Source organism: Aulonocara stuartgranti (genome assembly GCF_965226115.1).
Source record: "Aulonocara stuartgranti genome assembly, chromosome: 13".
Lineage (NCBI taxonomy): Eukaryota > Metazoa > Chordata > Actinopteri > Cichliformes > Cichlidae > Aulonocara > Aulonocara stuartgranti.
This window is the reverse complement of record NC_138949.1, coordinates 33,224,258-33,248,680: the sequence shown is the minus strand read 5'-3', so window position 1 is coordinate 33,248,680 and position 24,423 is coordinate 33,224,258. Positions and strand designations below refer to the sequence as shown.

General features: G+C 44.5%; 1 protein-coding gene across 1 annotated transcript; it reads left to right on the top strand.

Annotated features, from left to right (window-relative positions):
- The first annotated feature begins 869 nt into the window (after positions 1–869).
- LOC309720312 (TBC1 domain family member 12-like) lies at positions 870–23,831 on the top strand. The gene is made up of 13 exons (XM_082557129.1): positions 870–2,341; positions 9,721–9,856; positions 14,718–14,851; positions 15,857–15,939; positions 16,060–16,177; positions 16,254–16,360; positions 16,768–16,851; positions 16,933–17,027; positions 17,272–17,343; positions 17,442–17,570; positions 17,736–17,845; positions 18,206–18,464; positions 18,547–23,831. Exons 1-13 carry the CDS (start codon positions 1,212–1,214, stop codon positions 18,616–18,618), a joined length of 2,529 nt encoding a protein of 842 aa, XP_082413255.1. The 5' UTR covers positions 870–1,211; the 3' UTR covers positions 18,619–23,831.
- The last annotated feature ends 592 nt before the right edge of the window (positions 23,832–24,423 follow it).

Sequence of the window (24,423 nt, the reverse complement as noted above, 5' to 3'; positions counted from 1 at the left end):
GTTTGAAAAGGAAATGCAAGTTTTTGCTTCATTTTCAGTGTTAATCATGTGTCAGATATCAAATATCAGTCTTCAAACGCTGATCTTTTTCAGGCTTTTTATATTTTTTAATTACTTTTTTCTGCCATCTTATCTGTGAATCTCTTTGACCTGCGCTACCCTGAATAAAACTTAAGAATAAAGTTTGATCTCTCTGCAAGAGTGACCTGGTCAATATGCCAGCAGACATTAAGGATAAACAATCAGATTTGACTGATGAACTATGAAAGATCAGGACAGCATCATTGTAGTTTTGATTTTTTCATTAGTTTTACTTCATTTTGAATTATTATTTTTGTTTCAGTTAGTTGCTCATATCAGTTTAGTTTTTATTGTTCCAAAACATTTAGTTTGTGTGAGTAATGCTGAGTGTATTTGTCAGGACTGGATCCTCCTTGTGATTTCTGGCTTGATAAATTTGACCACAATGACAAAAGCTCAGGTGATTTCTCGAATAGTATAATTTCAGTTTTTTTCTAGATTGTTAAAAGCACACAGAGCATAGTTCTGCCAGGCGCTTGCTCAAATGGTGATCATCTGATTACAGGGTTTCTCCATCTTTGTATTAATATAACGTCTTACCTTACAACATACTGTGTCTTGAGACAGTTGTTGTTGTGATTTAATGCTATATAAACAAAAATTGAACTAAATGTTTTCCAGTCTAGTCTTCAGATTAGTATTCGTTAACTGTAATAACTCTGAGTTTGTTTGAGTGTTTGTGTGCCTTTTTTTAATGGGGTCAACAAAGGTTTGAGGTGCAGTTACACAGATTGACCACAGGGTGTCACTGTAAACCTCTTCAGCGAATCAAAACACAGTTGTGGTGAATGACGTCATTGTTGGGGAATTTTCAAGATGGCGCTGGACTGTGGCCGGGATGCCACTGCTGCTGCGACTAGCTAACAGTTGGGGGATTTAATTAATCTTCTGCCCGGTGGCGACGCAAGAAAGCGGCCGTGAAGCGTTCCTTTGTCTGCATTAAACACCTGAGACGGAAATGTTGCGCCGGGTGTGTGTCAGGTAGCGTTAAACCGGCTCTGAAAATGCAGGTAGCCCCTTCCTCCAAGAACAACAAAACCTGCTGCTGCGGAGCTCGGCCCACCGGGCAGGGGGACTCGTTGCAGGAACTTACGCCCGCGGCAGAGGCTCGCTTGGCGGACTGAGAAGTCATGGAGACTGTGAGGGAGAACGGAGGGTCGTTCGGAGTCGACTTGAACGAGAACGAAGAGGGAGAAAGAGGTGGCGGAGCGGGGAAATCAGCACTCAGAGACCGCAGCATCGCGCTGCTAGCCGGGGTCAGCGCGGTGCAAGACGCTGGGAAGGCTTTCACCGGCCTCGGCAGGGATGTAAACACTGACGCCTCCTTGAAAGGGAAGATAATGCTGGAGAGGCTGTTCCCCGGCCAGGTTTCCGGGGTCTGCGGGGACCACAGTGGCCTGAACGGGTTCACTGAGGAGGAGCTGTCGGTGGTCGAGTTGGAAGTAGGAGGAGGGCTTGGCCTTGAGGGCACCACAGCTGCTTCCTGTCCAGCTGTGTTCTCAGTGGAGAAGATGCGGGGGGACAGCAAAGAAGAAGCCCGGGACTCAGACTGTGTTAGCCCGGGGGGAGAGGCCACAGGAGGCGGGTGTATCAGGACTGCTCTGCCCGGCCATGAGCTGGTATGCGCGGTGAGGGAGCACCGGCGGAACTGCGCCTGCACCGCGGGGGTAAACATGCCCAATGGGGCTGCTGACAGCTGTGAGGGGGAGGCAGGGTTATTTCCCACCCAGCAGCTTTGCGTTTGCGACTGTGAAGAAGTGAAAGTGGCCAACGGGGGTTTCCACACACATGACCAGGACCTGGACTCGGGCTGCTCACCTGAAAACACCCCTGACTGTCAGTTTAAATCGAAGTCTAGGCATGAGAAGAGGGTAGGGTCCCCTGGATTAAGTGCCAAATCCCCCTCTCCCTGCCCTTCATCCAGTGGCAGCCCGCTCTCTGAGCGCAACACCAGGGATGAAGAGGAGGTGGAGGACGATGAGGAGGGTTTCAGTGACCCCAGCTCACCTCCCGTCAGGCCGCAGAGTCTGAGGACTAACCCCAACGTGGCCGTGTCCCTCAGCTGTGACGCCACCCCGCTGTCCCCAGAGGATGAGGAGGATGGGGGCTTTTATTTTGAAGGGTACGACGAAGACCTGAGGGGCGTTTTGGAGGCGGGTCGCCGGCAGAGCGCTCCGGACACGCTCCCGGACCTGAACCAGGACAGCTCGGACCCCAAGCAGATGCCAAAGAGGTTCGGCATCGCAGATTTCTTCACCAGGTAAAATGATCACGTGGTCTGCGGGGCAATAAAGAGTGCACGTGCTAACTCCCAAGGACCCCCTCCCTCCTCGTATGGTCTTAAGGCTTTAGTCTTACTACTGTATTAAAATATAAGTAAACAACACGAAGACAACTGAAAAGGATAAAATACAAGGTTTTAATTCTCAGTCAATCCAGGCTCAATTATTTTAGTAAAGAAGCTCATAATTTAAAGATTAAAATAGAAAAAAATAAAGATTTAAAAGCTGATTGGACTTTAGTTAGCGTTATTAAAATACATTTTACATATAGGAAATACCTTCTTTTATTTACTTATCTGTCCTTAAGATTCATGGAAATAAACAACATAAGGCTGAAAAATATAAAACACACTTTTATTAATTTGTGCTTCCAAATGCAGATTTTAGGAAATAAAGCTCATGATGTACAGATTTAAATGCTCGGTGATGAAGATGCATCCTTGCATCCAGCAGCTGTCTCCGCCTACTCTTCTCGCTCCACCTTTCCACATTAAAGGTCACTTATTGTATTAAACAGACGACCTCTCAGAGCTGCTGTCTGGGGCCTGTAACACTGTAAAATCCTGCACGTTAATCACATCTCAGTTCTGTATGTGTGACACAGCAGGCATCAGCGAGCATCGACTCAGCGCGGCCTCTTTCCCCGGGGCTTCACCGCTCCCTTTGCTCTTTTCCCGGAGCGGTTTCAGCCATTAGAGGCGATTGATCACGCCGTGTAACCACCGTACAGCTGCCCAGATGCTGTGACTGTGTGCTGATCAGGCACGAATGAGATTACATGCTCTCAGTTCCTGAAAAGCTGATTTTTAGACGTGTCACATCGACTTTGAATAAACCCCACATGCACAGGTGGTTGAACTAAAAGGCTTTGAAACAGAGTCTGGGCTCTTTAGATGGAGCTTTTTAGCCTCTGTGCTAGAATTAAGGCAACAGAGCAGCAACACAGGAACACGTTTCCCCTTTTTAACCAAAGAAGCGAGTCACGCTGAAGCAAAAGAGAAGGTGAATAAATGAAGGAGAGGCTGAATTACTAAGCTTTAGCTCTTAATGTACAAAACCTCCAAACATATAAGAGCAAAGCTGGAGAGATTTGAGCTGTGGGTTACTGGATTATTTTAAGATTGTTGATGACTTTGTGATGATTTTGCTGCCGTCCTGACGCAGGGACAGCGCTGTCTCCCTCTCACTCTTTGCCACATAAACAGGGCAGTGACTCAGTGACCTTTGAGGTTTCACTCCTACAGTGTTGGTGCTAAAAAGCAACGCTAGTTCATAACCTGTGTGAATCTGTGTTATCTCCACCTGTTGGTCCATTATGAGCCTGCTATTGAGTGCATCCTGAATTTGATTGCTTTGTTTCGGTCTTTTATTTATTCAAACCAAGATGGCCGTTCTTTGGTCATTTTAATTTGGTTCTTGTTGTTCCAAGAAAGAGTCGAGTAGATCTTCAATGATTGCATGAGCCCCAGGCCGAGGGAAGTGGGCGCTCTCCATATTCCCAATGAAACAGGGGGAAACGCCCTCCTCCTGCTTTGTCTCGTTTTGAGATGACAGATTGATGGCGTCATTTCCCATACACGCCACACAGACCCTCTTAGCAAATATACAAGTAACCTCCTGTTGTTGGACTGGATAATGTTAGATGACGGGACTAAACACGACATTTCAAATGAGATATAAAATCAGATAATGCGGTTTTATGTTGCATGACGTAAAGTGTTGTCCGTCTTCTCTTAAAGGGAGACGGCACTGGTCCTGCGATAAGTAATAAGTCAAAGTTTGAAGGTATATGTTGATTAAATGTTAAACTTTTGAATAAAGCAACAAAGAGAGTTAATTTGCAGAAATGGCGTGCTGGGAAAGGAGTCGTTCTTTTCAGCTCTACCAGACTCCTGACAAAAAATGATCATTTTATTTCACAGGAAACAAGAGTTTGTTTGTTTTAAAAACCAAAGGCGATTAGACAACAATCTCACACATTTGTGGAGGTAAAATTCCCGTTTTTGTGAATGGAGTCTGGTGGAATGTGATGGCTTCACATCCTCGTCAGAGTGAAGCACTGAAAACGCAGCATCCACCTTTAAATATGCAGCATACGAACACTGAATTCATTTTTTTTTTGCATTTTATTTCAGTCAGCTGTTTGTAAAGTCCCCCTCTATGTTCTGTATTCTGTTCTGGTCCTTATCACCTACTCCTGCTATGTGCAATCTTTTTTATTGTAGTGCATCTCTTCCTGTTTTGTAACAGCTGGAAGTACACACTCGTGCTTTGCATTAAAAGTCAGATTTCCGGTCAAATACTTGACAGAATTCCTCAGTTGTTGGAGTCGGTCTTCAGACAAGAAACGATTACATTTATCAGATTGTCTGCAGTTCAACAGGAAGCACACAGGGCCTTCTCAGAAATCAGAGGAGAGCAGGTTGGGTGAGGACCTGAAAGCAGCGGCCTCCTGCAGGCTGATAGTTGAAGGGCTGTTTGTTCAGAGCTGAGAACGTCTAAGTTTGTATCTTTGCCTGAAATGCGGTCCGTTTTTTGTCATTCGACTGATTAGATTTGGTCTGGAGTCAGTTTTCTTGTTTGTCCGCTGTAACCACAACACCGCAGGTGGTTAGGACATCCAGACCCTGCTAATTTGGTCCCGATGCTGAGCCCTGCTGATTTTAATCATGCTCGGTGTGGTCTGGTGCCGCGCTCATTGATTACTGCTCAGTCAGAGCCAGGAAGTGTGGATGCAGGTGTGCGCAGTATCTGTTTGAGAGTACGGAAGAGACACTCTGTCGGTAACTGATGATTAACCCAGAGCACCCAAACAGAAAGCAGAAAGCAAACTTGAAGTCTCAAGGTTGGAGATTGATCTGCTGGCGGATATGTGCTCATCCATAACCTCGTTAGTCAAACGATCCTCGGCAGCGGTGGAAACCCGCCGGGCGCTCCGGGACATGGCTCGGTTTATCTAACAGCCCAGTTTTAGTTTGTTTTGCTGAACTTTGTGAGTGCCGTCGTTCTCTTTGGCTTCATTTGTCTCTCCTGTTGGAACAGCTAACCTCACTTCAGTGTTGGTGCTTTAGGGTTATGATCTGAAATCATGACCATTGCTGCTCCACGTTGAGTTCATATTTGCTTGAAGTCGTCTGTAAATGGCAAAAACAATCATCGTGGCTTTTTGTTGTTGTTCATCGACCGGTGTGACTCATTGAAACCAGCCGTCCACTCTGCCCCTCACACCAGAGACCACAGTCCCACACAGAACACATCATCTCTGCTTCATATGACTTTAACACTAAGATGCACTAATTCAGTATTTATTGAAGTTCTGGTGCCGAAACTACTCTGATTGTTTGTGATTTTAGGAAAAAAAGCACCAGGACATTTTGCATGCATGAACAGATGGGATCATTTTCCATCACTATTCTGCATTTTTCCACGAGAGCAGGCTGAAACATCAGAATGATAACCGTGGAATTGAATCTCTGGGGGCACGAGGCTGCACTCAGTTCACATGATTTAATATGCTGCAGATATTTGCCTTCTACAGTTACTTATAATTGCTTTGAGCAGATAAGGCTGCAGGTGAAGTTCGGTTTCCTGTTTTTATTGTGCTGTAAAGGAGGATTGCTTTGTTTCATCCTGAACTGACTGCATGATTTCCTCCCTCGTGACTTGAACAGTGACTCCAGCAGCAGAATAAAGATGTTATATTACGTTGATAGTTACAGGAAGATCTCCAACGTTCCTCTGAGCCACACAAGGAAGTGAAAAAGAGAGAAATGCAGCAGCAGAGAGTTTCCCTAAAGTTTGGTCGCATTCAGAAACTTGAGCGTTGGATTTTTCTCTGTTTGACTAATGAAGTAGTAAAACAGTCCCCGACTGGCAGGTGCAGGAAAATTTATGTTTGTTAAATCTGCATCTGGGTCTGGGCTGGTTTTTTGGGTTGGATGCGAGCCCTGCAGCTGGCTTGAATGTCACAGCGTCTCAGAGGAAATCCAGACAGACGGAGGAGGAAGGCCAAGGGGAAAACAGCCCGGCTGGAAAAACTCCACTCTGGCCGTGTGGCCCACAGAGCTCAGGCAGGTCAGCCAGGGTCACATACAGGCAGCAGTGCTACTTTAAAGTGGACCTGTGCTGTTCCTTATTTCCTGTCACCCACCTCCTCTTCCAGAGGTGGATGTTAAAGTTAAGCATATGTACACGTGCGTCTGGGTCAGTTTTAGTTGGTGTTTTCCCACTCAAACCTTCTGTTTGTGAGGGGCAGCCAATCAGAAGAAAGATGGCTTAAATGAAAGATTCATTTAAACTATGAAAGAGCCCAAGATTAAACAACAAGTGGAACTGCAGCTCTGAACATGCACAGCTTTGTGCTCACGTCCTGCTTCTAATCAGCTGTTGGAATAACACCGAACCAGCCTTTAATTATTTAAGGTCTTTGTTAGATGTGCTCACCTCTGCAGTTAATTATTAATGCAGTGTGTAGTGCAGCCTCAGTGTTTCACACAGAGTTGCGCTCTATTTGTGATGGCAGCACGGTGTCTTTTAAAAACAAAGTCATAAAAAGACCCTCGTATACTTTTGCAGGAATAGATAATAGATGATAAACAGCTGCGCCTCCCGTCAGTGACTCCCAGCACATCCAGGCCATCTGCTTCAGGCTGCAGCTTGCAGCAGATCAACAGAACAGAGCAAAGCTTACGCTACAAAAACTGCTTGGTTAGGTTTGTCTCAGAATAATGTTTACCCCACAATTTACTGAATTCTCTTCTACAGCCTCTGACTTCTACATCAGTCAGGACAAGCTCGGGAGAGCGCCCTGTGGAACAGGAAGTCAAGAGTCTGGGATTATTTCTGTCAAAATAAACACAAATTGATACTTGAATGGCTCCCACTACTGAAGTTTGTGTGTGAAACACTGAGGTTAGGTCTTATCACACATAAACACCCACAGAGGCTGAACGTCACAGCAGCCACAGCTTTAAACGAGGCTTCTGATCTGAGGGACAGTTTGATGTAACCAGCACAAAGCTACGCGTCAGCTGTTCTTCTGAGGAAGGAGCAGTGACAGTCTAACCTGCTGCATTTCTTCTTCTGCATGATTAATGTGCGCACTCCTCGGCGGTTTGGAGAATCCTGGCAGGACGCTGTGAATGAACATTTCACTTTCTTTGTGTTTGTGATCTTTCTTCTGTAATTACACCAGAGTCACATTGTTGCTCAGATAAAGAGCCTCTGCTGTTAGTGAGAAAGCAACTTCTCCTTTTTCTATTTCTGGAGTTTCTCTCACTTGTTACAACTGCAGCCGCAAGAGAGGAAGAAGATCAACACACAGTTCAGTTTTTAACCAAAGTCTGTCAGCATCTACGAGTTTGTTTGGTTTTAAAACTGACATCAGTGTGATAGTGGAGTTTTTCCATCAGTTATAAAGTTGTGTTTATCTGTCATTTTGGCATTAAAATAATAAAAACAAGGATTTTATTTCACAGAACTGCTAAAACACTGTCGCTTACACCGAGAAGACAATAGTCTAGTTTTAATTACACTTAAGTCTACAATTACCTTCTATTACCTTTTAAATGACTGAAAGTTTTGAATGAGCCACAGACGCTTCAGCAATAGCATTTATCTCAGCTGAGGGAGTAAGAGCCAAGTTTTCTGTAATCAAAGTGAATGAAAGTGTAGGGACACGGCGATTGTGGCTCCGCTTATTCTTTTCAGCTGCTGCAGTGGTGCACAGACAGCTGAGCTGCAGCAGATGCAGCGTGTGGGTCTTTGAAGCTGTGAACAAACTTGACCTGCAGAGCGCGAGGTGGGATAATATTTGCTCTGCCGTCTCTTCGGAGCCGGCTCCCATGCATATCTGTGTCTGTTTGTTCTCTTCCCGCCGGCTGACCAGCAGACTCTCCCAATGAAAACTGTCGATATGGCAGCTTTTCCTAAACAGTCTTTTTTCCTTTGGCATCATCTTAAAAAACTGCTGTAGCTGCAGCATTTACCGCATTACGTCTTTGCTGCGTGTCTTTCCTCGTTTGTTTGAGGAACTGAAATCGGCCTCTGCAGCTTTTCTGACCAGAGTTTACATTCTTCACAGATGGCTGGACTTCTAATGAAATGGGAACCTGCCAGTGTGTTGAAATGTCTGAGTGATAGGGAACGCTTACAGGAATCTCTTTAAGGGGAAGACGTTTTATCAGCACACTGAAGGAGGTCAGAGGGACACTGACCATGTAACCTGTGTGAGGATGAGCAGAGTTTTATACACTGACTTTTAGTACATTTAATGACGCCATGCAGAATCTGACCTTCATGAATATCTGCACAGTTACAGGCCCTCAGATATGTAGGGGGTGCAGTTTGTTTATATTCATGACTTCATAATTACAGCACATTAAGTTTTCAGTGCTGAAAAATATTAATGCTCAGTTAAAAACTAAACTTCACAATCTAAAGCCAAAGTCTGGCTAACGTGGAGCGTCGCTATGATGGGATCTGTCAGATGCAGCGGAGCAGAAAGCAGCATCGATAGTCTGCATGTTTGATCTGGTTTCTGATTATTTCAAACGGTGCCAGCTTTCAAGACTCATATCAACATGTGGAGCAGGTGCTGCTCAGGACAAGTTAGAGCAAATGAAAGGTCTCCTTTTTATCTATGTTCGATACCAGGATTCCTTCTGACTGATTTATGGAGCCTATCACATAAAGCAGTGCACACCCTGAACAGGTCATCAGATTAGCGTGGAGCTAAAACGAATAAATAAACAATTAATGAAAAAGGTAAATAGGTACAGAAGCAATGTCACAATTTACATTAATGATGTTTTACTTTTGTGTTTAATATTAGTGATGATTCATTTTATTAGTTTCTAAGGTAGATTAGTGATATGTATAAAATGATTACAATTACTAAATAAAACTGTAAAGGAAACTGTAGAGTCGATCAAAAGGCATCAAATGTAAAGTTAATTTTATTCATTCATTTATTTTCCCTCCTGATTAGAAGACACCATCTCTGTCGTCGAGGCAACACTCTGACCTCTTGTCACCCTTTGAATTTGCAAAATGAAGCAGAAATAAGCAAAGAAACAAACAAGAAAATACACAAAAATACGAGGTCAAAACTGTAAATTAGGGAAGTGAAATAAAACGAGTTTATACACAAGTTAATAATAATAAGAAAATCTGTAACATTTTATAAGTTTATTAAAATACATCAGCTAATGCATAAAAACTCTTATACTTAATAATGAAGAGAAGTTTTATTTGTAACATTTTGCTTGTCCTTCATATGATTTTGAGAGATGAAGTTTATTTCCTTCCTGTTGACTCTGATACATGTTTGCTAAGCTCAGTCTGTGCTCTCTTTCAGGAGCCTGTTTTCTAGGAAACCCAAAGAGCCCAAAGCGACATCTCACAGCTCAGCAGGGTGGCGACTGTTTGGCAAGACAGCAGCCAGAGAAGGCGATACGAGCAAAGACCTCGCCTCCACGCCGACCGCGGAGCAGGTTGGCTCTTTAAACACACACAATCATATCATCATCATCCTCCTCCTCCTCCGCCCAGGGTGTTTAATCTGCTCCCAGCCACAGTCGGTCCTTTATAAGGGCATGAAACTCTCCTGGGTGAATCATCTGAGCAGAAACATGAGCTGCTATGTTGGAAAATCAGATAAACAGTGGAAGGTAGAAGCCTTAGGACTCAGAAACTTCGGGCGAGGCGTTAAACGAGCTCCGCAGGCACAATAAAGGCTCTGTTTGCTTTCAGCGTTACTCGCTGTGTGTCCTCCATGTCCACTCGAGGTCTTAACAAAAACGCTGATTATTTTAAAGCACACCCAGCTGTGTCCACCTGCAAACTCAGTTGTCCTCTTTCCTTCTGTCGGCACCTTTTCTTCATCAGTTATTGAGATTTTACGTTTTTCTGAACCGTTTGCGTTGTGGGAACACGAGCACTTCATTTTCTCAGGGCAGGCTGCGGACTGTACGTGTTCATGTTCAAGTCAGAGTTTGAAGCCTCGTCAGTGAATTCTGAATGTCTTCACGTAAATGTTGCCTCCAGCACAGAGAGGGGAAATAAGCTTCACACTGTGAGGTAAGAACTAATCATCTGCAAATAACTGACATCCAATTTATAAATGTAAACAGACTGCAAAGTGCTGCAACTCACCTGCGAATTAGCTGAGGTAAAGTCTAGCAGGCAGCTAGCAGCTATACCCACCTGTTAGTCAAAGAGGCCACACCCCCTAATAATGCAAACTTTTAGCTGTAATGCAGTTTAAACAGGTGAGATATAACCGTACCCTCAGTACAGTTGTTATTAAGCAGAAGTCACCTATAGAGACCAGAACAGTTTCTTTGCAGGACTTCTGGAGCCAGCCCCTAGTGGATGTTAGAGGAACTGCACTCTGGAGCTGTCCTGGGGGTTGCTGCCTGCTTGCTGTTGGAAAATAGAGCCATGAACACTGCGCCTGCAGTCCCATCCCATGCACTTTCTGCTTTATTTATGCACTTGAGCAAAGTTAAACTTTTTTATTTTGTTTACATTGAAGAAGCTGTGAAGCAGCTCTCAGCAGTCACATTCAGAGATCTTTAACTGGAACACCTGCTGGGGTTTTTCCTCCCATGCAGCTACGCTAAAGTCCAGTCGATGCTGGATGGAGTTTTTGCTCCGGCTTGTTTACCACAGGTTGCAAAGCTTTTTCATGCACGTTCTACCAAACCAAAGTGGGAAAGCACTTTCTCTGTGGGATCTGGATTTGTGCATGAAGCCATTGTGACACTTTGGGGTGGCTGTAGCTCAGGCGGTAGAGCAGGTTGGTGGTTTGATTCCTAGTCTGCATGACAAATATCCTTGGGCAAGATACTAACCCCAAATTGCTCTCCGATCCATCCATCGGAGTATGAATGTGTGTGTGAATGTTAGTGAGAAAGCAAAAAATGTGCTTGTGCGAATGGGTGTGACTGGGTGAATGAACAAGTTATGTAAAGCGCTTTGAGTGCTCAGAAGAGTAGAAAAGTGCTATTTAAGAACCAGTCCGTTTACCATTTACACTGAAACAGGAAACAGCCAAACCTGAAAGCCAGGATTGTTTCCACCGAGCTGGACAAACACACTATTGTCTGAAATATCGCTGCAGCAGGAAGATGTCCCAACAACATCTGTGCTATGGAGCACGCAGCAGACTGTGACAGTCGCAATGTGAATGTCTCCCTGCTTTCTGGTACAGAGACTGCAGAGCTGCACCGGGCTGGATTTACTGGAGTCTTATTTAAGGAGCCAAACCATGATTAAACCATCAGTTAACAGTTAGCATCATTTGGCAGCTTCAGAGCTGTCCTTCTGCACTATTGAAAGGAAACAGTTTAAGTGAAGTCAGCCTTCCTCCTCCTCCTCCTCCTCCAGCAGCATTGTGTCTGACGTGTCAGCTAGCCTGAGCCAGGCCACATCTGGCCAACTCTTTTCCCGATGAATCATCTGACTGCTGCTGCCGTCATGTGAGCAGAGCGAGGGTAGAGGCCAGCAGCTGTTGGCAAAATACCTTTAAGGCTCCAATCAAAGGTCAGAGGTCACACAGTCATGCTCCATGTTACTGTGGCAGCAAAGAAAATCCCGCCAAGTGTGACGTAGTTTTTTATCCGGCAAATTGATGTGATAATGTGTGTAATTAAACTCAACTAGAGGAGGAGGCTGGTGTGTGTCTGCGTGTGTGTGTGTGTGATCATCATCTGATCAGCAACACAGGGGCACCACAGGGGACTGTCCTCTCCCCCTTCCTCTTCACCCTCTACACCACAGACTTCAGCCACTGCACAGAGACCTGCCATCTTCAGAAGTTTTCTGATGACTCTGCGGTGGTTGGATGCATCAGCAGGGATGATGAGACAGAGTATCGGGCTGTGGTCGACTCCTTTGTCACGTGGTGTGAGCAGAATCATCTGCAGCTCAACGTGGCAAAGACCAAGGAACTGATCGTGGACTTCAGGAAGACCAGGAAACACTTGACCCCTGTTTCAATTCAGGGGGTCAGTGTTGACATTGTGGAGGACTATAAATACCTTGGAGTTCACATTGACAATAAACTGGACTGGGCTAAAAACACCACAGCACTTTACAGGAAGGGCCAGAGTCGTCTCTATTTTTTGAGGCGACTGAGGTCCTTCAACATCTGCCAGAAAATGCTGAGGATTTTCTATGAGTCTGTTGTGGCCAGTGCGATCCTCTATGCTGTTGCATGCTGGGGGAGCAGGCTGAGGGTCGCAGATGCCAACAGACTTAATAAACTGATCCGTAAGGCCAGCAATGTTGTGGGGATGGAGCTGGACTCCCTCAAGGTGGTGTCGGAGAGGCGGATGCTGTCCAAGATAAAGACAATGTTGGATAACACCTCCCACCCACTCCATGACATGCTGGTCAGTCACAGGAGCTCGTTCAGTGAGAGACTGAGATTACCGAAAAGCACCACTGAACGACACAGGAAATCATTCCTGCCTGTGGCTCCCTGTACAACGCATCCACTTAACACACTGTTTGCTGCTACAGCTACACATGTTTCTTTTCCAACTATTTATTTATGAGTGACTTATGTATGTATGTATGTATATATATGTATATATATGTATATATTGTACTATTCTTAGTTAGCATATTGTCTGTCTTGTCTTAATGTTGGTTTAAAATGGAGCACTGTAACAAAAAATAATTTCCCCCAGGGATCAATAAAGTATTCTGATTCTGATTCTGATCTGCCTCCGCAGCTTCAGGCTGTGTACGTGTGGATGTTGCCCAGCACACTACATCATTTTACAGACATCGTGTTGTACATAAACACAGGCAGGCTAACAGTGTTAGCATCAAGCTGGTAAACACGTGTGCAGATGCAGCTCCTCTCTGCTCTGCAGCATCTGGATTTTTACTGCTCGTAAAAACTCTCCTCAGACATAAATACCATGATTACGTGGAGCTTTTCTGTGCTCACACAGACACTCGACCTGCTGCAGACCCACTGATCTCCTGATCGTCAGTATCGCAGAATTAGGAAATCACCTTTGCGGAGGTTGAAGGATCTTATCTGTCTGAGTTCTTCATTTTTAGTTCTGTAGAGTCCAGCTAGCTGCTAACGTAAACGCTCTCATCCAAATACATCACTTCTGCTTGCTAACATGGATGCTTTTAAATGTGGAGGCACAAACCAGTGGGTGTGATGTCACTGTGGCTGCTTGCATCTTTTATTTACAGTCTGTCTAACAAACCATAATATGCACGTTGCTGTAATGTAAAGGAAAGGTGAGCAGCATGTTTCACGTCAGTGTTTCCTCAGCTCCGTGTTTTTATATCTCGGCTCTTTGGAAATCACCAGGACGGTCACATGATGCGATGCGTATCTTTTTATGACTCTCACTTCATGTTGAATCTGATGACAGAGTAGCCTCAGAGGGCGACCTCTGTCTCCCTCTGCTGGCGGCATTCACGCCTGAAACCAGCTGATGAAAGACGTGTTGTTCTGTTGACCCCACAGCTGTCCTGCTCCTGTGGATAAACGGTTTATTGTACGGGACACACACACACACACACACACACACACACACACACACACACACACACACACAGAGTGATTCTCTGTGCTTAAGCTGATGAACGAACGCTCTGTTTATTCTGAAACTGCAAATAATCTGTTACAAACATTTTTACTAAATTCAGAAACGATGCTTTTACTTCCGTTTGTACTCGAGAGAATTGTGGAAAGAAAAGCACCTTCTTTACGTTTCTTCCACCTCTCATCCAAGAAGCTTTTTCAGTTCTAAGATCAATTAGTGGAGAGTGATCTCCACCATGTGCCTCCATCTCACCCTATCCCAGCATCCTCCTCTGCTACCAACCCTCTGCATGTCCTGCTTCACCACATCCATCTTCTCTGAGCTCTTCCTCCTTTCCTCCTGCTTGGCGGCTCCATCATCCTTTGTCCTGTAAATCCACTCTCCCTCTTCTGCACATGTGCAAACCCTCTCAGCTTCTCTACCTTTGTCTCCAAAGCTCGCCTGAGCTGTCCCTCTGACACTTGAAATGATCAGACCTTTGCAAAAGCAGTTTTTGGGTCTCAGAGAAGAATGAAACTGAGCTGGAGGCAGATGTTTATCTGTGTATAAGGTGGAATGGCTTTTTATGATGTTCTCTGGGTGGCGCTTTTACAGCTCAGGAAAATAAAACTTTAAACACCCACAGCTCAGTGAGGACCGTGGGAACTGAAAAAGATGTGAGACGGCTCTGAATTTGTGTAACTGCCAAAAACACCCTGTTGAGTTGATGTTCAGGTGTAATTATTCCTCTGAGAGCGATGCTGTACTACATGATATCTGTTTCTTTCTTTAGTCTCCTCAGCAGGAGCCGATGAAGGACTCCAGCGTGCCCTCGTGTCCTCAGCGCCCCCTGCTTGCAGGGAGGAGGAAAAACCTGGAGTTTGAACCTCTTTCCACCACGGCTCTCATCTTGGAGGACCGCCCTTCGTAAGTTCTGTGGTGGCTTTAAAAATGCAGTTTTAAGAATGTGCTTTTGTGCCTGTGGTGGAAAAGACTGCAGCTGGTTCTAGATTACACGCTGTGATGTTGGAAAAGGCATAAACCTGCTGATGTGTGTACTTCTGAAGCGAGTGCATCTGCAAACAGGGGATTTTGTGTTATTCCCACGTTTAAGCTCAATGGTTCCAACTGTGAGCCGAGCGGTGTAGGGGATCCGTGCTGGTGCCGATCTTTTTACCAGTACACTCTGGAGTGTTTGGTGTGGTGCTGGTTTGTTTCTCACCTCAGCTGCAGCTTCTGACTCAATGTTTCCAACTTTGGGCTCAGCGGTGTTGGGAAGTCAAGTTGCTGCTGGTCTTTATTCTCTGGAACCAGCTGGAACTGGTTGTTGTTATTATTATTATTATTATTATTATTATTATTGGCAGAATGTTGCTGAATGCACTTGCAGATTAAAATGTTATATTTCAATGTTTCATAGCTGCAGAAACAGACACCTGAGTCAGTGAATGACATGTTTTATTTTTGTGAAAAGCAAATGAAAGGGCCGAATATTTCCATCACATACATGTGTGTGTATCAGTAACACATGCTTGGATATGGATTTGCATTGGAAGACCACACGTGGTCCTCCATGACTATTTTTCCTGCCTGTATGTGGAAGTCGGAGGTTCGACTGTGCAATGCAGTGAAAACACTGAAGCTTTTTATCAAAGGTTTAATATCAGTCTTTATTGTTCTTTGTCCCTCTGTGGTGAACAAAGATGAGCTAACAGTTTTACATTAGAGTCAAACTGGTGTAAAATGTCAGATTAATGAGTTTTTTCCTGAGTGAGGGGGATGCGAGGCGATCCTCGCAGCAGAAACACTTCAGGATGAGGTCACTGTCACAGAGAGACAGAGCCGCTGTGTGTGATCACCTGACAGGAAGTAAAACCAGAAAACCCCAACAAGCTTTCCAGCTGGCTGAGAGCTCGTCTGTCTGTCCTTCAGGAACCTGCCGGCTAAATCTACGGAGGAAACTCAGAGACACAAGCTGGAGTACGAGGAGATGGTGGCAGGAGCCAAGAGGAGAGGTGTGTACACACACACACACACACACACACACACACACACACACACACACACACACACTGATGTCACTGGGTGGTTCTGTTCTTGGATTTGATTGGCTCGTGCTGTTGCGTCTCCTTCAGAGCTGAAAGAAGCCCAGAGGAAGAAGCGTCAGATGAAGGAGAGACACCGGCAGGAGGACAGCATCTCCAACGCCATGGTCATCTGGAACACCGAGATCCTGCCTCACTGGGACTCCATGTACGTCTCCACCGCTGTGTGTGTGTGCGTGCGCGCGCGGGTGCTTGTGTTTATTTAATGCATTGTGTGTGTGCAGGAAGGGAACGAGGCGGGTCAGAGAGCTGTGGTGGCAGGGCCTTCCCCCCAGTGTCAGAGGAAGAGTTTGGAGCCTCGCTATCGGCAACGAGCTGAACATCACACCAGGTACAAACACGCGATCCTGGACACTCTTTTGACACTTCTGTTAAATATTAAGTACATTTTTAAATGCTGCAGTGACTGCAGCTGTTTATTTAAACCACCATGAGTCCCACAGGAACCCTAATCTGTGCTCTCTTATATGGAGAGATGGAGGCGTGCAGAGACAGTCAGTTTAGATTCTGGTTCACAAACATTTGCACAGTGGGAAGAACACAGCTGGGCGTTGCACACTTTTAATGAATCTAACGAGAATTTTGATTGCATGGTAAAAAATAGTTCTGCACACAAAACTGTGACTGAGGCTCAAAGAGATTCAAAACGATGGATTTGCATAAAAACTGAAACTCTAACCTTTAAAAGTTGCTGATTGAGTCTAATTTTCTGATTGATGGGTGTTTGTCTCGCTGCAGAGCTCTATGAGATCTTCCTCTCCAGAGCCAAAGAGAAGTGGAGGAGTTACAGCGAGACCAGCTCGGTGAACGACAGCGAGAGCGGTACGACGCCCCTCCTCTCTTTGACCCTCACAGCTCCAGTTTCAGCGACTGAAAACTACTTCTGTGTGTTTCTCCCGTTAGATGGAGGAGCATCTCTGGCTGACAGAGAGTCCAGCCTGGATCTCATCAAACTAGACATCTCCAGAACCTTCCCCTCGCTCTTCATCTTCCAGAAGGTAAACACAGATAACAGGCAGAGGACCATTCAGGTTTGCAGCACTGCAGCAGCAAATGCAGCAGTTTGATTTCTGCTACGATGAGAAAAGAATTTGGTCGGATTTTCAGACATTTGTTTTTGGACTTGTGACGTCTGTGTGGGTGTTTTTGTCCCGAGGTTCTTCAGTCTGCCTGCAACAAACAGCCAGCAGGTCAATCACATCTGTGTCTCACATGAATGTCTGCTGTGTCTTCCTCCTGCAGGGCGGTCCGTACCACGACCTCCTCCACAGCGTGCTGGGTGCCTACACGTGTTACAGGCCTGACATTGGCTATGTGAGTAAAAGCATTATGGCAGCTCTTACCAAATATTTAAAAATCATTCAGTGTCTCGTTAAGACTGATCCGAAACCAAAGCATCTGTGGACTTTCAGGTGCAGGGCATGTCCTTCATCGCTGCTGTGCTCATCCTCAACCTGGAGGAGGCCGAGGCCTTCATCACCTTTGCCAACCTGCTCAATAAACCCTGTCAGATGGCCTTCTTCAGAGTCGACCATGAACTGGTACGCAGTCTTTGTGATATTTCATAAGAGGGAGGAGGGAAAACTCAGAAACCTCCTGAAGAACTCAGAGTTGGTTTGTGAGTAAAAGTGAAAGATTTTTACTTTTACACAAATCACTGTGAACATTTAAAACCTTTTCCTCTTTGTTCTCTCCGTTTCTGACAGATGTTGAAGTATTTTGCAGCCTTTGAGATTTTCTTCGAGGAGAATCTTCCTCGTCTCTTCAGCCACTTCCAGACCAACAGCCTGACCCCTGACCTCTATCTGATTGACTGGTGAGTTAATACAACTGAAGAAAAAAGCAGCCAAGCTGATTTTTTTCTGTTATAAATTTACAGCAAATCTTTTAGATGTTTAACACAGATTAGATTGTCAGTAAGATTTATCGACTTAAAAATGCCTTAAAGTTCATTTGTCTTAAAAAAAAAAGACTTTGGATGTAGCTCACCTGGTTGAGCAGGTGACCCACGTAACAAAGGTCACTGCAGGTCACCACAGAGTCATGCAGAAGCTGTTTGCGTTGATTTGGTTTTAGCGGTGCATATTTCCATGCCGATCTTTCATAACTCGCCTTGAGTTGGTGTTTCATCTTCATACGCCTGCAGATTTCACTCAGCATGTCTGTCTCCCTGCAGGATCTTCACTCTGTACAGTAAGTCACTCCCTCTGGACGTGGCGTGCCGGGTGTGGGACGTCTTTTGCCGGGATGGCGAGGAGAGCTTATTCCGGACGGGTCTGGGCATCCTGCATCTGTACGAGGAAGTCCTGCTGCAGATGGACTTCATCCACATCGCGCAGTTCCTCACGCGCCTGCCGGAGGACCTGCAGTCGCACACGCTCTTCAACGCCATGGCCAGCACGCACATGATCAGCAGGAACCGCCGCTGGGCTCAGGTCAGGCTCACGGTCAGAGCGCAGGGCGAGGGCGGTGCAGCTCACTCGCAGAAAAAAAGCTAACAGCTGTGTTTCCTTCCAGGTGTTTTCTGCCTTGATGAAGGACGGAAATAAAGAGGCGGATAAAAACACGAGTCCAGCTTTGAGAAGCTAACCCCGACGCTAACTCCAGCTGTACTCAAACTAACGTCTGGCTTCGGGGATGTCGGAGCTTGCGCTAGCTCCCCCTGCCGCCGCTGACGCCAACCACAGAGGCTAGTTGTGTATCTTGAAGCTGCGTAGCCTGAAGCTAAACTCAGTCCTGGGCTCAGCTACGAAGCTTGAAGTGAAGACGAGGCAGCCGTGGAGGTGGGGGCGGAGCCGCTGACCAGTCTTGGGAAAGGAAGCGGCAGCTCCGGCGATTCCTGAAACCTCTGCTGGGACCAGAAGCGTTCGGTTACTCCTGATCTTCAGCTGCCAGTCAGTATTTCTCACAGATTGTGTTCCACAGCTGGGGAGTCACAGGTGGCTGGGAAGAAAACCTAAAAGCAGTCCGACTCGGCCATCGTTTGGCTCCTCCAGGTCGAGACGGCGCTAACACTGAGCGTCACGCCCTGCGTAATTCTCCAAGACTAAATCTAACTGTAGGTGCTAATGAGTTTCTCAAGGCTTCAGAAATGTCCTCTGTGGTTCACTTATTAATGTGAGTCCTTGTGGTTCGAGTTCACAAACACTCTTTTACTTTGCTGCTTTTGTTGTAATATTAGCTTCAAGAATGACGGCAGTCTGCACTACTTTAATCTGCTAGCAAAACAAACTCACAACACGGGAGATTTGGGTGGAAGTAAAACTAAAGTGTTGCAGTTTACTCGCTGCTTCTCTGTCACCAGTTTTGGTGGGAGCTGCCCAGTTTGGGAGATATCTGCTGCCTTCTCAGAACTAAAATCAAAAAGCATTTTTAATATAATTCTGTCGTTCTGGGAATCAAGACCACCTTCCTTAAAAAAGGATTCATGTACCCAAACTCACTGTGAGCATGTTTCAGGATCTGTGCAGAAGGAAGCGTCGATCTGTCGCGTGTCGGTCCGTTAGCTTAGCGCCCCGCTGAACAGCAGTCATTTTACCAGAACCAATCAGCAAACAACCTACAGGTGACATCACCTGCCCACACTCCCAAGTCAGCCGGCCAACGATGTGGTTTGACGCTGCTGCCCTTCATTAAAGTCACTCTAATGTGTTTTATTAGAGCCTGTAGATGTTACCTAGCAACCACCACTAGAGTGCAGTGTGTGACAGGAAGCTGTAACCGAGCAGCACGGAGCAAAGAGGGACGGCATCCGTGCTAACCTTTAACATCAACGCTGAGCCTCGTCTGATCGGCTGTGCTCGACTTTTGTTACGTCCAAACTCGTCCACTGGTCCCACGCACAGGTTTTGTGGATTTTTGTGATTAAGTCGGTCATGATTTTTGGAAAAACACTTATAGACGATAGTCCTGACCAGACGCTCAGAGCTCCTGGGACTGAGAGCTGACGGCAAATTCAAAGCGTCACCTTCTGACGCCGCACTCTCTCCACCTCACGCTCCGTGTTCCCGTCACTTGTGCACAAGATCCTGAACTCCCTCGTTTGGTGGAAGAAGCAACAGCTTGCTGTTTTCTGGCTCATTCATTCGATTCGTGTTCAAGAGAAGGCAGCCTTTATCTGTGAAGTTAGAGCGCTCTCACCAGTCACTCGAAGGAAACCAGGGCTGAACTGACCTTTTAAGGACGAGCAGATGGTGAAAGTGATTACAAAGGATGCAGTTAATGAAAGAGTATGTGTTTGTTTGTTTTTTAAACGTTAAGATAATGATTCCACTTAAGTGTTTAATACTTCTAAATATATTCTAAAGGTGGGAATATTAGTGCTGGTGTTTAAGCAAGAATTTAGAAGGACATTCGTGTTAGTATTTGACGTAATTGGCTTAAAATATCCACAAAAACCATTTTGGGTAGAGCGTAAATGTTTGTGCTGACAAATGGGGCCATCGGGGTTTTAAAGCCAGCGTTTCCCAGATCCAGATTTCCATTCAGAGCACTTTATCACGCAGCATTTAAGCCCCACAGTGAGGCCTCCAGCTCTACGGCCGCGGCCTTTAGCTTTTAGTAGTTCGGGCTTGAAAAATGACGCTTTTATAGGCTTTGCATTAGATTATTTCTTGCTTGTTTATTAAAACTTAGCTAAAAAATTTGACTGAAGTTAACAGAAGAAACTGCTGCATGTATGCAAGCAGCGTGTTTGAACCCGGAGGCCTAAAACCGAGACCAGAGGTGTTGCTGTTCACTCCCAGAAGATCCTTGAAAACATTATTTCCTTTTAAAGCAAACATCCTCCAAGTCGCCATCTTCTCAAATTTGCAGTGTTTCTTTGTCATCTCTTGTTTTGGATGAATTCGATCGTACGTTCTGATTTTCTGTGGATCAACCGTTTGGTCTACATAGATGCCAGAGGGGAAAAAAACTTGCTTCCAGCCGCTCGGGCTGAAAACTCTCTGCCGACTTTTAGACTGTTTGAAGCTGCTCGCACCAACACTCCAACGGGATAATGAAAGCAATTTTTATTTATTTTTTCTTATATTACTCGTTTTCTTTCAAAAACAAAAGTCTGCTCAAAAATCGAGTTACTGCTGCTTTAGCCTGCCTACAGGCAACTGCAAGCCACTTTGCAACCCACCGTCACCACCTTTGCTCCACCTCCTCCATGTCGTTCCGTCTGCCAGAGCAAACAAACATAACACAACAGCGTCGTCCTGAAATAACAGGAAAAGGAGTTTGTGGTATTTATAGTGAAAAATGATTGTTTTTGGATATTAATTACTTTTTACACAGAAGAGTAACACTAATCTGAGGATGCAGATGTTACCAACACACTGACTGAACAAAGCTTCGCACTCACAGCCGTCACTAAAAACACAACAGCGCTACAATAATGAGCAGATCAGCAGCGTCGCTACAAGTTTCTACACTCTTTGTTGCTCCTTGAGCTCATGGAAACACTTCTTTGATTTCCACTCACTACATCAGCCTGATGTGTTTGCACAGCCGATTAAAGGCAGCCAGAGGTCACCACCTCCTGTGAGACGGGCAATGATGGAAATATGTGCCAAAAAATAAAATCAAGATAAAATGTGTTTCAAAAATATACTGGACTATAGAGTGAACTCTGTTTTGTGCTGCCAGACTTTTATATAATTCATGGATGGTATCTAATGGATGTAATAATAAAGTTAAGCAATCTCAACAGGTGAATTTTAATCAGTTGCTGATCTATAAACTATTCTTTGTATCAGGCGGTAAACATTTGTTTCTGCTGTGACGTTCGATGTTTTAACCTGGGAGTCTACGGCTGCTGTTGGAGCCTCTAGTGGGTGTTAGACGAAGTGCAGCAAGAAAATGAAGCTTTGTTTTTGTAAAGAGCTCGCTCTATAGTCCTCTGCACCGATCAGCAGTGAATGATTTAGGGCTCAAAATAAATGCAACCGCCATCTCGCCATGACCATCAAACTACCGACAAGCACTACTGAGGAAGTCTCCACTCAGCCTGCAGCGAATGCACAGGCCGCCACTCTTTCCATTTAAAGCTGAAAACTCACCAGAGACGACGAAGATCCCTGGATGAGGAAATGGTTCATGTCCTTTACAGGCACCAGCTAATCAGTATTTCTGAGGTGGTAAAGATGGAGGTCGTTTCCAAACTTCAGGGTTGTTGCTTCTTCTTCTCTGGTGACTGTGTCAGCGTCACACCTGTGTAACACCTGAATTCTCCACAGACAGTTATGATCAGTGTTCATTAAAACATCTGCAAAAATTATGTTTAAAAAGTTAAAAATGCAATTAGTGTTTCCTTCAGGAAAACTACAGACCGTCCCTTTAAAATGTCTGTTACCTTCCACCGAGCCTTACAACCCAGGAAGTGTCACCGCCTTTCAAAATAAAACTCGACCAAAGTGTTAATGAAGGGCTTCATTAAACACGGCTGGAAACAGAGTCATGATTTATTATTTTTAAACACACGATCATCCAGCATTTAGTTTTTTTCACAGTGAAGCAAAGCGAAGCACCCAAAAGGTAAAAACATTCATTTCTAGTTGTTACTATTATTGTTATTATTCGTCTGCTCACAAATATTTTGGACCATTTTAAATCGTCAGACTTTGCAGAAGACGCAACACCAGGTTAATGCGTGTTGAAATTTGAATCTGGAACTTTATTTATAGCAGGTCTGTCCAGAATTCATCATCCTTAGAATTTGATGAGTTTTCCAGCAGATTTACTGAAAATCTGTTTGTCTGACGATTATTTTTCTCATTGTTCTCAGATTAGTTCTTGACAAACGCTCCAAAATACTTTTGATGTTTTTGTTTTATTTTCTTTTTAACAAACAAAGAACACATTAAAAACTCCAGTTTTCTAATTTTTTTTTTTTAAATAAAGGCACTTTTTGAAGACAAACTTGTTTTTTCTACACTTTAAACACACTCAGTAACAAAGCTGCACTCAAAGCCTGTTAATGAACTTTTCTTCTACTTTTACATTAATTCCTCTCGTTTGAGATTCAATGACAAGTATTTGTTTTTGTTTGTTTTTATCTTGTAAATTTACAACTTTAATGTTCAAACTACATCAGGATTCGCCCAGCCCCTCGATTCTTTTGGTTCTTTTAAAAATGAAACCACATTTTAAACATTTTTATTAATGTCTTTTGTCTGCTTTTGCAATTTTCTCCAAAATGTCCGATAATCACCCCCTTCTTGCTTTGCCATGTAAGTGTTTATTCATCATGTAACATCTCCGTATGATTATTCTGACAGCCGAGGTTGTCCCGAACACGATCTGAATCCAACCTCATTCACGTTTTTGGGCTCGATAGAAACTTCTGGTCATTTTTAACTCAACACAAAACAAATGTGTGAAAACAAATCAGAGGAAAGTTGTATTAATGGATTTAGTTTTGATTTAAATAAAGGAAGTTAAATATGCAAGTGAAAAGCAGTTAAATATTCAGAGCTGAATGAAACAAAAGTGCAATAGAGACGTTGTTTGTGCAGTTTCATTACCCATAATCCTCAGCAGGTTGATTACATCACTCCAGATTGCTAACAAACGTTCAGATGAGACTCGATAGTGTCCCCTCTGACTCTTCAGTGTATTCCTTCTTTTTAACTTGTTTTATACTTTCATGTAAATCCATTCAGCTTGTTTCTGTTTTATTGTCAGATTTTAATATTTTAATGTACAGTTTTCTTTTGTTCCATAATGCCTTACAGGTGCTGTAAATACACTGTAAAAAATAAATCTTTTCATATAATGGCCACTAGTTAAATGTGTAAATAAATATCTCAGCAAACTCCCGCGTCTCTTTCCTCTTTACAGTTTTTTTGAAATAAATTCAAATGTTCGCCGACTTTGAGGACTTTACAGTCTTTTCTCATTGAGTAGTTGCAACTGAAGAACAAAAGTTGATGCAGAGTTAATTATAAAATATAAGAGCCTGTAGTGGTACGACTACACACCTTTGGAGCAGAAGTCATAAGTTCAATTTCCCCCTGGGGCATCAAATCCAGCTACACCTTCCCCTAAGGGACTGCTCCCATGCTTACAGATTGATGAGGTGCAACACACATGCTACAGCAAGGCAGAGCCAGGATGGGGGAGTTATCACCCCTAACAAGCCCCGTTTATTTGTTAGGTAACTGATATGACGCCTCGTCATCCTCTAGTGTTTAAGATGATGCAAGTTATTATTATAGAGTCTGTTAGTTATAACTTCAAATTTTACAGTTGAGCTTAACAAGGTGATACGTATGATAAATATGTGTGACGTTCTAGGGGTGCAACAAGAAATTGGCCCCACTCACGCACCAACCGTGAAAGGTGATCAACTAATTACCCAATCATGGAGCAGGAGTGAATTCCACCCACGGACTCAGCAGGCACTGG

Bases quoted from the DNA above. Each gene is read 5' to 3' on its own strand.
- LOC309720312 (XM_082557129.1), top strand. From the start codon at position 1,212: ATGGAGACTGTGAGGGAGAACGGAGGGTCGTTCGGAGTCGACTTGAAC. The intron at 15,940-16,059 runs GTGTGTACACAC...CGTCTCCTTCAG, and splicing joins GGCAGGAGCCAAGAGGAGAG to AGCTGAAAGAAGCCCAGAGG. The intron at 18,465-18,546 runs GTCAGGCTCACG...GTTTCCTTCCAG, and splicing joins GGAACCGCCGCTGGGCTCAG to GTGTTTTCTGCCTTGATGAA.